This window comes from Narcine bancroftii, chromosome 4, assembly GCF_036971445.1.
Source record: "Narcine bancroftii isolate sNarBan1 chromosome 4, sNarBan1.hap1, whole genome shotgun sequence".
Classification (NCBI taxonomy): Eukaryota; Metazoa; Chordata; class Chondrichthyes; order Torpediniformes; family Narcinidae; genus Narcine; species Narcine bancroftii.
In genome coordinates, this window is record NC_091472.1 from 101,250,783 (window position 1) to 101,266,780 (window position 15,998).

Below are 15,998 nucleotides of genomic sequence, written 5' to 3' on the forward strand. Positions count from 1 at the left end.
TGCAGACGACCCGGAGCTTTATCTTCTGGGTGATTTTATTGAAATATTAAATTTCTTTTGTCAAAGTAACTTTAGCAGAGATTAAGAAATGTATTTCACCACTTGAAGTTCAACTCTCCCTTACTTACTCATTGTACGATGGACGGCAGAGATAAAAAAATTGTATACCTATGGAGAAAATTACATATATTCTAAAAATCAAGTGTGACACATTTGTCAAGATATGGCAGCCATATTTGGACTATATAGGGGCTCAATTATAAAATTGATAATATAACAATATAAATAGATGTGACTTCCCCACATAGATTTTTTTATAGATAGTATAAATGTGAGCTCTAACGGTGCGTGGTTTTAGATTTTGTAGGAGGGGAGGGGTTTTTCTATGTTTTTTGTATGAAAACGTTTAATATATTGTGATATTGAAGATTTTATAAAAAATGAAAAATAAAATATTAAAAAAAACATTTATCCTATTTTGTCTATAGAATCTTCAATAAATTCACCTTTCAATCTTCCTAATATCATTGAGCAAACTGCCAGCATGTTGAACTTTTCTCTCCCAGACAATCCTGCCAAAGCTGGGATCATCCTTTGAACTTTTCATAAAATAAAAAAGATATTTATTAAAAATAAAATATGGTAATATTGTCTCAATCTGACAAGTAATGTGGTAAAATTCAGCCATATTGAGGTGACCTAGAGAATGATTTTTGATTGAGGTGTGAAATGGCAACATATCAGAATGGTATCACAAAAACTGCAGGTAACAATATCATATACTATGATGCAGTGTTAGAGGTTGTTTTGTGAGTAGACCAGTTAGACAGCTTCTAGAGTACAGCAAATAAGACATAGTACATAAGTGTAGAGTTACAGAACAAGATCAGATGATATAGAGCAAAGGCAGCTTAATTTTACCATTATGAGGTTCATTCAAGGGTTTGATAATGTATTTGAATCTGGTGGTGTGTGATCTCATACTTGTTGCAACTGAGGACAGGGATGTCAAATTCATCTTCTCTGGGACCTATTCCTACCTGTTATATACTCTTCATTTAAAAGAGCATGAAAATTGAATTATGAAAAAATATGATTTTGTAGTGGCAGCTACTAACTCTGAAACACACCACAGGATGCTGAGGGATTTCAGCTGAACTGATTTATTTAAACTTCATGCATGTTATGCTGGCAGTGATGTCATCACTTTCGCCTGAGACGCGCACTTTGGCCTAAGCCACGAGGCACTGAGGTCCCCTGATGGTGCCATCTTCCCGCGGCTGCCCCGCCGGCACAGCGATGCAAGCGGGACAGATTCGCCACGAGAGATGTGTGCCACCACAACTTTTCAATTATTCTACATGCTTTTGCATTTGAAGTAGGTCTCATAAACAATGTAATTTTTGTAATATATTTAAGTATATTACATTTATTGTATTACTTAGATTATAAAAGTATTCCTACATCCATTTCAAATGTATTTAAAACCAATTTTGTCTTGTACTTGCACCCTGTCAGGGTGCATCACTAAGATGGGAAGGGCTCCATCCAGGACTGCAGTAAACTGGAGAATTGAGAGTGTAGTTCAGGCTAACACACAAACCTCCCAGCCCCCACTTATTCCATTTATATTTCCAGCTGCCTTGGAATAGCAGCTAACATATAAAAAGACACATCCCACCCCAGCCACACTTTCTGTGCCATCTCCTGTCAGGAAGAAGGATCATGTATTGCCAGATTTAAGAACATTTTATTTACTGCTTTTACCAGACTACTAGATGAACTTGGTGGTAGAATAAAGTTGCTTTTGCTCTGTTCTAACTGATTTCCTTCTGTACCTGCACTCTGTATGTAAATGTTGTATTTTGCAAGTGTTGACCAGCTGGAATTCACTGCACCTTGTTACATGTGACAATAAACTAGAACTTAATACCTGTTTAAATGCAGTAAACAAAATGCTGAACTCGTGCTTTTTTAAAAATCTACTAGGCCCTCAAACTTGAGCTAAATGAAATAAGAAACCAGCAGGATCTGCTCTTTGGGTTCATGAACTTACTGAAGCAGGAGAGCGCTGTGCACGTACTTCAGTTCTGTCTCGCCGCTGGTAAGCTTGAGGAATTTGTGAAAAGCTGATACATAGGAAGTATGTTGAAGGTTTGTGGCTCTTGTCCATTAAAGTCTTGTGTGGGACTTGCTGGGCTCTGCATGCAGATGCTAGTTCCTGTTGTTGCACATCTTCTGACATTTTAAATACAGAGGAAAGAAATATATTCACATACTCTGTGATCTTGTACGGTAATGGCTAACCAGTCAGGATAAAACCCAAAATGAGAGTGGTTCTGATGAATGGTCATTGATGTGAAATGTTAATTCTATTTCACTGCTTCTGCTAAAATGCTTTGAGATACCATGTTAAAGGTGTTGAATCAATGCAAATTCCTCTACATTCTAACAGATGAACTATGGAAAATGAGTTGGGTACCTTCATTTTGTATAAGAATGTCTTGAGATAATGATCTTATTTTTATAAACTATTCTTGAACTTGGAGGTGCTGTTCTGAAGGTAGCAGTGAGAAAAAGTTATGACCAGGGTGATGGGGGTCCTTTTTGATGTTGGCTGCCTTCATGAGGCAGCACCTCATGATGCTTGCAATTGGTGGGAAGTTGGAGCCTGTGATGGACCTGACTACTTCCTACTTTCTGCAGCCTGCTACATTCTTAGCACTTGAATTTCCAAATCAGATTGTGATGCAATTAGTACACTTTCCACAGTACACCTGTAGAAGTTCTGACATAAATGTGCTGCAAGATTGATTAAATGATAGTTTCATGTTTTTAAATTTGATTTTTAATCTTTTTGTATAACATCTTCCCCACACTTCCCTCTCCATCACCCTACCCTTTTATTTTGGAAGTGTAAAATGGACATTATTGGTGACTATTGACTGGCTGCATTCTCCTCCATGATAAACTTCTTTGGCACGTTCACAATGGAACAGAAAGGATCACTATAAGTCTTGTGGGATAACAGTGAATTGGATCAACAAATGTATGTAGTTTATAGACATTCAAAATCTAAAGAAAGATCATAAATACCATAGCAGGTCACACAGCATGCATTGGAGGTAAAAGTTAACCAATGTTTCATGCCCTTCATCAGGAATAAGAAATGAATAAAAAGATGGGGGTGGGGAGGAGTACAGGCTAAGGTCAGAGGTAATAGGTGGTAACAGAGAGGAGGGGAGAAGAGAAAAAAGCTGAGGTGATGGGTGGAGAGAGCACAGAGCTAAAAAGAGATGGCTCTGTCAGAAAAAAGGAAGGGAAGGGGGTGGGGAGCTGGAGGAAAGGGAGAGACTTGGAGGGGGGTTTAATGGAAATTGGAGAAGTCGATGTTAATGCTATCTGGTTTGAAGACTGCCAAGATGATTTACTTGATTGCTTCCTGTGACTGTATTTTTGAAGGAATTACAATTCCATGTTCTTACAATTACAAATAACTATGTATTCACAGAGGAATTAAATGATAAGATCCTGCGTCCAGAACTGACTGATGATGAGAAGCAGGCCCTTCACAAAGAAGTAAAGGAAATCTATGAGACATATTGTCTTGAGGAAAGTGTCGACAAAATCAAATTTGATCCCTTTATTGTAGAAGAGATACAAGAAAGTAAGTTTGTCACAATAATTATTATAAATAAAGTGATAAGGGTATTAATTTAATAATAAGTTCAGAGCATTTTCCAAAGTTGTGTGGTGCAGATGTTCCAGAATAGTTTGAATTTCAAAGAGATTTGAGATTCTTTTATTATCATGCAAGACAAAGAATCACCGTTAGTATTGCCTTGTGCCCCTCACAGTAAGGGAGAAAGAGAAGCAAAAGAGAGTCCTTTCAAAGTCACTGAGTGTTTGTGGATTCACCTACAACTGCACAGACTCCTATTCAAGATCACACACCACCAGAACAAACTTCTCATGATCAGGAAGCCTTCAGCAGCTGAGGCCTTTAGAAGCCCTTCTTGCCCTCAGCATCTTCTTGAATCCTGGCTCCGATACCTGGTTCCTTTGACCACCCACAGCCTATGTGGTCCCTTCGTCCGTGCCTGCAGCCTGTGTGGGTCCCTCAGCTGCTGAGAACTTTGCTGCGGTCACCTTCTCTGTCAGGTTGTCGCTGCTTCTCCTTCTCAGCAGGTCGAGGGTGTTCTTCCCATATCTGATGCCCTGGTGTGGTCTGCTGCTCCCCCGGAGTTTGCAACCTCTCGAGGCTGCTGCCAGGCTCTCCGGTGTCTGCATCAATGGCAATGCTGCCATAACAGCACCTCTGGCAGCGCTGCCTTATTTTTTTCCCAATGAGATGAGGGTTTATTGTCATACACATAAGTATATAGATGCATCAAAATTACTTTCTCCAGCCGCACAGGTCTGTAAGATACACCAACTATAATAGTATACATTAAATTGTACAATATGCAAAAATAGAAAAAGAGATAATAAACATAAAAGGATAGATCAATATTTACAATTGTAGTTAGTGCAAGAAAAAAAAGTGATGTTTCAAACTATCTCTGTTGCTTTTAAATAGAAGGCTCACTGTATGCCAGTCCTTGCTTCTTTCTTTGTAGGTTCATTGAAATTAGTTTTTCATTTTCTACATCAACTTAATTCAGGTTACCATTTTTTAGTGAGAACCGTGCCTACACATTTGTAGTTTTTGTTAAAATGAGGGCTTGTGCCATTTTGATTTTGCTGTTTGTATGTTGGTACTTTATCTGGAGTCAATGAGCGAAGTCACGGTGAGTTCAAGATACAAGTTTAGGTGTCAATTTACCCTGGCAGAGAGCCAGCACAGACATATTGCGGCTTAATGACTCTTCATTTCTGGTAAGAATTGTGTAGTTCTATAAAAATAATTATTTGTGTAGTTCTATAAAAATAAGTTGGTCCTAATGCAAAATGCAAGTCTACTCGTGCATTTTCTTTGAAATATTGTCATTGAAGGTTGCAAACAATATTTAAAAATAACAGAACATCAATTTTTAAAAAAATCATTAATTTAGATATATAGCACAGAACAGCCCCTTTCATCCCAAGAACCTGTGCCACCCAAATACACCAATTTAACCTACAAACCCCCTCCGTTTTATGTTCAAACTCCTTACAGACAACAACGGATTTGAACCTGGATCACTGGAATTGTAATGAGATGCACTAATCACTATGCTATCCAGGCTGCCCCTATCCAAACCATGCTGCCCGGATACATGTTAAATAATTAATTTGTCTCTGAAAATGATTTTCATTATGTTCTGATTAAAATTCATTTTTATAGGTGCAATGTATCTGTGTATAGACTGCCCAGGCAGAAAATTAGATGTTGATAATGCAGCCCAACGGTATGAGTAGTAAATTTTCCAGTTTCATGCAATGAGTTCCCTTTCACTTCCAAATCATTTCTGTCCTTCCCCCTTCCCCTGGTGTCATCAATTCTCATACTGCTCCCTCTCTGGTTTCATCCTCTTCTACCCACATTTCCTCTAAATTCTTCCCACTCTCCATCCCCTCTTCAGGTCCATCTGGTCCCATCTGTCCTTCCTTATCAACTCTTCTGCCACAGCTCTCATTTCACCACTATTGTATCTTTTTTTATCAGACTTTAGCGCCAGTAGCTTTCATCTCCACTATCACCCTGCACCACCCTGCGTGACTAATCTCAACCTCACGCCTTTGTTTCCTCTGGCCAACCTGTTCCTTTGTCTGGTGCCTGCCAATCAGCTGCTTCAATCCATCATCCTTCACTCCTCCCTGGTTCACCAATCTCCCACTTACCCTTGTCCAACCCCTCACACCCTGCCCACCTTGTGCTGGCTCTCTCCCCTCTGCACTCTGTCTGTATGAAGGGTTGCACATGAAATGTTGATTCTTTTCCTCCCACTGATGCTGTTTAACCTGCTGAATTCCTCCAGCAGACTACTTATTGTTCCTGATTCCAGCATCTGCAGTCTCCTGTGTCTCTCCACGAGACTGGCGATATTTTCCTTAAATTCTTGCATTGTGTTAGTATCACTGTACATTAAAACCCCTGGTAGCCGACACTGATGTATTTTCTGGACCTGCTCTTACAATGCCTAACTAATAACCTGCATTAAGAATAAGACATTGAACAAACTTTGCTTGCATGAATATATAAACCTTAAAGCATTTTACTTTATTTTTAGTCACATTCTTTGAAAATATTTAACTGTCACTGCATCTCTTTTTTACCTTCCCCCCTCCATGGAGCCGCCCAAAAGATTAACAATAACATTATAGATAATTAACTCCCCCTCCCCGCCACCTTCCAAGTTGTTGCAGATAAGGCCTCTGGCCGGGATGACACTTAGCAAGGAATAAGGAGACACATTAAGAGAGTCACCCCAACAATGAGCAACATCAACCAGTTCTTCGTCCTGGGTGACACCATTTTAGTCAAACACAACTTTATTCAAACAGCTGCTATGAGCAAAATGTGACCGAAGCTTTCCACTGGCTGAATATTTGCTCCCATCTTCACTAAAAGATGTGTTACTTCAGAGAACATTTACTTTTACAATTTTAAACTTGTTAATATTTTTACCTATTCTTTAAAATTTATTTTCCTTGATGTATTTTTGCCCCCCAATTTCTTGAGACTGCCGGTTGCTTGAATTCTGGATTCTAGGTGTTTTACTGTATTTGAAAATTATTTTTTTATAATTCAGTCTGAATACGTCATCCTTGTTTTGCTATCCAAGTCCAGTTTACTTCTTATTTTGTTTCCTGTTTTTGTCTCTTAATGTCACCTCTCAAGCTACCTCTTAAGACAAGTTTGATACTGGTGTTCAATCTCATGGCTTTTATTAACACTACCTGGAACATTTAAATGTTTCTTTTGTCTCAGTGATTAGAATGGGCCAGAGTACTTTTCAGTGGGACCTTTCCTCTCTTGGAATAATGCACTGCAGTTTTAAGTTTCATAGTTCCATTATTTAATTGACTTGAAATATTGAGGCTTGGGTCTTTTCAGGTTTGCAGGCCGTTTCCATCATTGTCTTGAGCAATTTATATCACTTGTTTTCCTTCTTGCAAGTTCCATTTTAAACAATTGCCATTAGATTTCATTTGTTTGTTGGGTCCATATCCGTAAATAGTCCTGAACACAATCGGCTCAAGTAACTCAGTAGTTCGAGCAGCATCAGTGGGAGAAAAAAGAATGGTTGATGTTTTGGGGAGAACCCCTAATCATGAAGATGGGCCAGCAATTTCTATGATTTCTGATCTGTTTTCTCCAATCATTCATCCTACTCTTTAGTGTCACCTGAAAATTTACCATTCGGCCTATCAATTCTGTTTCATTATTCAAATCATGCCTGATGTATTCCTCCCCTCAACCCTACGCTCCTGTCTTTTCCCCATAATCTTTGACACCCTTTTTAATCAAGAACCTATCAATCTCTGCTTTAAATATACCCAATGACTTAGTCTCCACAGCTATCTGTGGCAAAGAATTCCACAGATTTACCATCCTCTGGGTGAAGATATTTCTCCTAATCTCTGTTATAAAGGTACATCCTTTTATTCTGAAGCTGTGCCTTCTGGTCCAAGACTCTCCCACTGCTGGAAACGTTTTCTCCATGTCCACTCTATCCAGTCCTTCAATATTCAGTAGGCTTCATCCTTCTAAACTACAAGTGCTGGCCCAGAACCATCAAACACTTCTCATACGTTAACCCTTTCATCTCCAGGATCATTCTTGTAACCTTCTCTCACTCCCTCCAATAACAGCACATCCTTCTTTATATTTTGGGTCCAAAACTGCTCACAATTCTCCAGATATGATCTGACTATCATCTTATAAAACTTCAGCATGACATCCTTGCTTTTCTTATCTAGTCCTGTTGAAATGATTGCTAACATTTAATTTGCCTTCCTTACTACCAACCCAATCTGATAGTTAACCTTTAAGGAATCCTGTATAGGACTCTCAAGCCCCTTTGATCTCCATTTTATGAATTCCCTTCCCATTTATTCCTTCCAGCAAAGTGGATGACCAAACACTTCCCTATGCTTTATTCCATCTACCCCTTCTTTGCCAATTCTCACAACCTGTCCAAGTCCCTCTGCAGACTTCCTGCATCCACAACACAACCCGCCGTTCCACCTATCTTTATATTATATGCAAACTTGGCTACAATGCCATCAATTCCTTTATCTACATTGTTAAAACATGAAAAGTAGTGGACCCAACACCAACCCCTGCGGGACATAACTAGTCACAGACAACCAGCCAGAACATGTCCCCTCTATTCCCACTCTTCCTTCTACCATGCTGGATCTTGGTAGCTTTTCTGTAATACCATGGGCACCTATCTTGTTCAGCAGCCTTTTGTGTCAAAGGCCATCTGAAAATCCAAGTAAACAACATTTTGCTTGTTACTTCTTCAAAGAAATTCCAACAGATTTGTTAGGCCAGATCCTTCTGATGGAAACTATGCTGACTTGGATCTATTTTAGATGTGTTTACAAGTACCCCAAAATCTTATCCTTAAAAATGGACTCTAGAATCTTGCCAACCACTGAAGATTGGTAAACAGGCCAATCTTTTACTTCTCTCCCTTCTCAAAGAGTGAGATAATAGTTGCAATTTTCTTCTGAAACCATTCCTGACTCTTGCAATTCCAAAAAAAAGGACTAATGTGTTCGCAATCTCTTCTACTACATATTTCAGATCCTGAGGTGTAGTCCATCTGGTCCAGGTGACTTATTCACCTTTAGTCCCTCCAGCTTCTCAAGCACCTTCTTAGTAATCACACCTGCATTCACTTCTCCCCACGGTAGAGGGTTGTATAAAGGAAGGGGATGAGTCAGCATACAGGATGGAGATTGAAAATTTGGCTGAATGGTGCACCAACAAAATGCCACCAAAACTAAGCAGCTGATTGTTGACTTCAGGAAAAGAAAGCCAGTGGTATACAATCCAATGATCATTGGGGGATCGGAGGTGGGGAGGACAAGGAAGTTTAAGTTCTTGGGAGTCACTATCTCGGAGGATCCTTCCTGGACCCAACACACCAATGGCATCGTGAAGAATGCATCTCATTGCCTGTACTTCCTCAGGAATTTGCAAAGTTTGGTATGACACCAGAAACCCTAGCAAATTTCTATAGATGTTTGGAGGAATGTGTGTTGACCGACTGCATCATGTGTGTTGACCGACTGAATGTAAAGGTCCCCAAAAGGTAGTGGACACAGCTCAGGACAGCACAGGCAAAACCTTCCCCACTATTGAATACATCCACAGAGAATGCTACCATTGGAGAGCAGCAGCAATCATCATAGACCCACACTAACCACCACACACGTTGTTCTCACTGTTGCCATCAGGAAAGAGGTATAGGTGCCATAAGACTCGCACCACCAGGTTCAGGAACAGCTGCTACCCCTCCACCATCAGACTCCTCAATGACAAACTCAATCAAGGATTCATTTAAGGACTCTTAATTGTGCACCTTATTAATTTTGTTCTGTCTATATTGCACAGTCAGTTTGTTTACATTCATTATGTGTTTACAGTTCTTTGTTTATTTACATGTTTTACATTATGTACAGTTTAGTGGTAATTCTACCTCGCCCGCAGGAAAAAGGAATCTCAGAGTTGTATGTGATGTCATGAATGTACAGGTACATGATCCTTTATCCGGAACCCTTGGGGGACAGTGTGTTCTGGATTTCGGAAAGCTCACTCAAATTGTGCTGCCGTATCCACCCCACCCCCTGCCAGGCGCCCGGCCACCTCCCCCAAGTGCCGGTCCCTCAGCCACCTCTCCCAAGCGTCGGTCGCCCGGCCGCCTCCCCCACTTTCCCTACTTATCGGATTTTGGAGCTTTCCGGATTTTAGATGTCCGGATAAAGGATCGTGTACCTGTACTCTGAAAATAAATATGAAACCTGACTCTCTGGAGAGTTTCTAATTTCAAGTCTTTGATACAAATTAAAACAGTAAAGATCTTAGCACCAATCAATGGAACTGACTTTACTTCTATCAAAGACAAAATGTTTTATTGTGTCCATTTCTTCAACACGTTGAAGATTTTGTCTGAATATCTCTGAATTTAGTGTGAAAGTTTATTTAGATGCCTTTTGGAAGCCATAAACTACTTGTACAGATAGAGAGAAAGATTGAGTGAGCTCGGGCTTTTCTTTTTGGAATGATGGAGGATGAGATGCAACTTGATAGAAGTGAACAAGATCATGTGTACTGTTGGCACCCTTTTTCCCAGGGTGGCAAAGACCAATATCAGAGGACATCTGTTTAAGGTGAGTTGGGGGAATGATTACAGTATGGGAGATGTCAGGTAGGTTTTTTAAAACGCGAAGAATGGTAGGTACCTGGAATCTATTGCTATGGAGGCTGGTGCAATGGAGACATTTAAAACACACTTTGATCGGTACATGGATGTAAGAAAAATAGAGGTTTATGAGTGTGAGGTAGGGAAGGATTAGATTGATGTGGAGTAGGCACAACATCATGGAGCAAAGGGACTGTGTTCTACTATGCATGTTCCATAAATGTTGGCATTTTTAAACCTGTATTCTATAATAATTCACAGCCCTCTTAACATTTTCTTCAGTATATGCAGATTTCTAAAATATCCATATGCAGATTTCTAAAATATCCAAAGCTTTTTGCATTTTTTTTCCATTGGTCTAGAAGTCAGTGGCAACGCCAGAATTTATAATATCTCCTTAATTCCCTCCGATGAGCTCTGAATCAATCTCATTGGTAGCTCTGGATAGACAGCAGACAGCTTTTTAACATTATTCTGCCATTGTGTTTTTACAGCACTGAAATTGGCCCTTTGGCCCAATGCCCAAGCTGAACAAGTTGTCTACTCATGCTATCCCATATACTACCTTCGGTCCACATTGATCTGAACCCATTCTATCCATGTACTTCTCCAAATGTCTTTGTTAAACTATGTAGTTGTACATTCCTCTTCCCTTGACAGGTCGTTCTATATACCCACCATCAACTGTGTGGCAAAAGTTGCACCTCCAACCCCTTCCAAATCTTTCCCTTCTCAGTTTAAGCCATGCCCTCTAATTTTAGATTCCCAGTCCTGAAAAAAAGACAATGACCTTATCTGTAGATGTCCAAAAGGCACCTCCCCCTCCACCACCCGCCTCATACCCCAGGGAGAAAAGACCAAGCCTATTTAGCCTCTCCTAATACTTCAAGCCCTCTTGTCCCGGTATTATGACAGTGTTAGTGAGATGAGGTTTATTTAAGTTACAGATTAATTTACTTCCCCAGCTGTGATTTATGTCTCTGGAGCAGTGAGAAACCAAACTCATGCTCTTTTTTTGCTTTTCAGTTCCTGATTTTTGTTGCAGATGTCATTATTAAATCCAGAAAGCTGCAATGTGTTCAGTTGGAAGATTCAGTGCTCTTCTCAAACTTGTTATGGGACTCACTGTAAACCACAGCCCTGTAGGACAGAGTGGGAGTGGAATGCAGGAAGCAGGAATCTCAGGGTTGCTTTATCCCTGTTTTGTTTAATCTTTCCAGTATATAACAATACAACATAACAATTACAGCACGGAAACAGGCCATTAGGCCCTTCTAGTCCGCACCGAACCAAACACCCCTCTCTAGTCCCACCTCCCTGCACAATGCCCATAACCCTCCATCTTCTTCTCATCCATATACCTGTCCAATCTTTTCTTAAATAATACAATTGACTCCGCCGCCACTATTTCTCCCGGAAGCTCATTCCACACGGCTACCACTCTCTGAGTAAAGAAGTTCCCCCTCATGTTACCTCTAAACCTCTTCCCCTTAATTCTTAACTCATGTCCTCTTGTTTTAATCTTTCCTCCTCTTAACGGAAATAGTCTATCCACATCCACTCTGTCTATCCCTTTCATAATCTTAAATACTTCTATCAAATCCCCTCTCAACCTTCTACGCTCCAAAGAATAAAGACCTAATCTGTCCAATCTCTCCCTATACTCTAGATGCTTAAACGGAGGCTTTTTGATTTTCAGAGGCTGATATTATTCCACCTGGAATCACAGAGATTTTGGGCAAAATAGAAGTGTGTTGTCTGAAATTTCTACACTTGTTTTCTTTTTTTAAAAAATATTTTTTTATTTTTCACTCTATGAACCAGAGCAATCAAAATACATACAAACATTTCCCTCTTGAATATACACAGTGGCATTTTCTCTAATTTTATCCCCCCTACCTTCCCTCCCTCCTTCCCACCCCCCTCCAAACCCATTAAACGTTCAACATATACTATAAACCCATTAAACAATGTCATCACACAATGAAAATAAACAAGAAAATTGTGTCATCTACTTTTACACACTGGATCAGGTCATTTTGTCTTCTTATTTTATCATTTTAGGGGGTTGAGGTCCGCAGTAGGCCCTCTCTGTTGTGTTCTATGTACGGTTCCCAAATTTGTTCAAATAATGTGACTATTTTTTAAATTATATGTTATTTTTTCTAATGGAATACATTTATTCATTTCTATGTACCATTGCTGTTCTCTCAGGCTCTCTTCTGATTTCCAAGTTGACATTATACATTTTTTTGCTACAGCTAGGGCTATCATAATAAATCTTTTTTGCGCTTCATCTAGTTTGAGGCCTAATTCTTTACTTCTTATTTTACTTAGAAGAATGATCTCTGGATTTTTTGCTATGTTGCTTTTTGTGATTTTATTTAATACCTGATTTAGATCTTCCCAAAACTTTTTCACTTTCTAGCATGCCCAAATTGCATGTACTGTTGTTCCCGTTTCTTTCTTACAGCGAAAACATCTATCTGATAATGTTGGATCCCATTTTTTAAATTTTTGGGGCGTGATATATAGCCTGTGTAACCAATTATATTGTATCATGCGAAACCTCATTTATTATTTTTCATAGTTCCAGAGCATAACTTTTCCCATATTTCATTTTTTATCTTTATGTTTAAATCTTTTTCCCACTTTTGTTTGGGTTTACAGCTTATTTCATAATTTTCCTTCTCTTGCAGCTTGATGTACATGTTTGTTATAAATCGTTTAATTATCATTGTGTCTGTAATCACATTTTCAAAGCTGTTTCCTTCTGGTAACCTCAGCCTGCTTCCCAATTTGTCCTTTAAGTAAGTTTTCAGTTGGTGGTATGCATGGGTTATTCCATATTTGTACTTCATTTGTTCAAATGATAATAAATTATTTCTCAAAAAAGAATTTTCTATTCTTTTAATTCCTTTTCTCTCCCATTCTCTAAAGGAAAGGATATCTATTGTGAAAGGGATTAGTTGATTTTGCATCACTAATAATTTTGGTAGTTGATCATTTGTTTTTTTCCTTTCTACGTGAATCTTCTTCCATATGTTGAGTAAATGGTGCAGTACTGGTGAACTTCTATATTGCACCAGTTTTTCATCCCATTTATAAAGTATATGTTCTGGTACCTTTTCCCCTATTTTATCTAGCTCTATCTTGGTCCAATCTGGTTTTTCCCTTGTTTGATAAAAATCTGATAGATACCTTAATTGTGTTGCTCTATAATAATTTTTAAAGTTTGGTAGCTGCAAACCACCTTGTTTGAACCATTCTGTTAATTTATCTAGCACTATCCTCGGTTTCCCCCCTTTCCATAAGAATTTCCTTATTATTCTCTTTAGTTCATTGAAGAATTTCTCTGTTAAGGGAATACACTTGTTTTCTTCAGTCAGTTTTGATTGCCAGGATTGTGATGTGACTGCACAATTCCTTGGCAGATTGCTCTGTCAATTGTAAACTGTGATTCATGAGCGAATGTATGAAGCTTTGTCTTGGTGGGGTACTTAATTAGTGGGTTCTGGTTTAACTGCAGTTGCGGAAGGATCCTTCAAGGATGTGGTGAAGCTTCAGACCAGGCGCTGCTTGTTCGAGGCCTATGAATATGTCATGAATCTGCTTGAAACGGTGTTTACGCCAATGTTTTGTCATAGTGATGAGGTAAGGAAACTTTCAATAGCTTTTCTTTATTTGCTTTGCATCATTTTTACTTGATTCCTGCAATAAGTCAAAGGGTTTGATTAAGAATCCACCTGAATGGTACAAGATTCTTGAATTGAAAGAGGCATTACCCTCTTGATGGAGACAGAGGAGACTGCAGATGCTGGAATCTAGAGTAAAAATCAAACTGTCAGTGGATATTTCATGTCAAAGCCTTACTTCATTCTTGTCAACTGTCCATTTCCCTCCATGAATGCTGCCTGACCTGCTGAGCTCCTCCAGGAGTTCATTTGTCACTCTCTCAACAGTCATTTCTTGGTTACTCAGGACCTGCATTCAGAAGACTATGAACTGAAATACAGAGGTTACATTGCAAGATGTAAACAAGTTAGCCACAAAAAGGATGGCCAGATTGCAGTTTGCCAAGAAATGTTTTAAAAAGCCTTCAGAATTCTGGGAAAAGGTCTTGTGGACAGATCAAACCAAGATTAATCTGTATCAGAGTGATGGCAAGAGTAAAGTGTGGCGGCATAAAGGAACTGTCTAAGATCCCAAGCATATCACCTTCGCCATTGTTTGCATCTTGCAGTGTAGCCTCTGTATTTTTGAATGCAGTAGCACAAGCACACCTGCCTCCTGAAGAGTGTTTCTGATCTGTTGGACATATGTTTGAGGATTTTTCTTCATGATGATGAGGATTCTCTGTCTTCAGCAGTGGAGATTCTTGGAATACCAGTCCCTTAGTAATTACTGAGCTCACCAGTTCACTCTTTCTTCTTAATGATGTTCAAACCTGTTGATTTTAGGTAGTTATAATGTTTGGGAAATGCCCATTTTATTCTTGTTTTGCAGCCTCATAATGGCTTATTTAACTTTCATTGGCACAACTCTGGTCCTCATGTAGAAAAATGGCAACTACAGACTCCAAAGTTGATCAAAAGCTTTGAAGCAAGGCCCAGCTCTCTTATACCTGGCAGCCTTGGTGAAGGGTTCCAATCTGAAACATTGACCAATATTTTCTCACTGATGCTCCTTGACCCATTGAATTCTTCTAGCACATTTGTTTTGCATTCCTTCTGCATATCATACTTGCTTATTTGACAAACTCTCATTCATTCTTATTTGTTATCGATTCTGACATTCCCTCTGACCCAACCAGCAATCTGATGTGAAGCAAAGGGGAAGCGGAGTCTGATGAATTACTGTTGTAACTAGTGGGGAAATAGATTGTTTGACAAACATTTTGGATGGTTACAGAGAAAGGAGGGTATTAAATGTTTAAAACATCCCCCATGATCTTGGCTCTGATGCCAGTGGTTAGAATAACATTTGTAATATGTGAACACAGATTCTCAATAATTTTGAATTATTCACTCCTGTATTTTCTGTTGTAAACGAGTTAACACTATTGCTTCAGTAAACCTCTTGTTCAACTTTTTTTAGTTAATAAAACATGCATCAGACTGACTTCTGAGAAGTTGTGTATTACTTAAACTCGTGGAGGTTTAGTTCTAATATCGTATAATGATGCAGATGAAGAATACTTGGCCTATCATTGCTACTTCTCATAGGAGCAATCTCATGAGTCCCATTCAGAGGAGATTCACAATGATGATTCAGGGAATGAAAGGGTTATCATATGAAGAGCGTTTGATGGCTCTTGACCTTTACTCATGTGAATTTACGAGAATAAGTGGGGTGGGGGGGGGAAGATGTCATTTAAACATTTCGAATGTTAAAGGCATGAACAGAGAAGTTGTAGAAATGTTGTTTTCCATGGTGGGAAAGTCTTGGACAAGTGGGCACAACTTCAAAATTGAAGGGCTTTCACTTAGAGATGTAGAGGAATTTCTTCAGCCAGACGGTGATAAATCTGTGGAATTTGTTGCCACAGGCAATTATGGAGGTCAAGTCATTGGGTGTTTTTAAAGCAGAGATTGATAGATTCTTGATTCAGCTTGACAAATGTTATGGGGAGAAGGT

General features: G+C 39.1%; 1 protein-coding gene across 4 annotated transcripts in view; it reads left to right on the forward strand.

Annotated features, from left to right (window-relative positions):
- The window catches only part of snx14 (sorting nexin 14), a 227,463-nt gene that overhangs the window by 116,098 nt on the left and 95,367 nt on the right, over positions 1 to 15,998 (forward strand). For all 4 annotated transcript variants that reach the window (XM_069932232.1, XM_069932234.1, XM_069932233.1 and 1 more), the window contains exons 12-14: positions 1,990 to 2,104; positions 3,512 to 3,667; positions 13,891 to 14,015. In XM_069932232.1, coding sequence (XP_069788333.1) covers positions 1,990 to 2,104; positions 3,512 to 3,667; positions 13,891 to 14,015 — 396 coding nt within the window. The remainder of the gene's footprint in view (positions 1 to 1,989; positions 2,105 to 3,511; positions 3,668 to 13,890; positions 14,016 to 15,998) is intronic.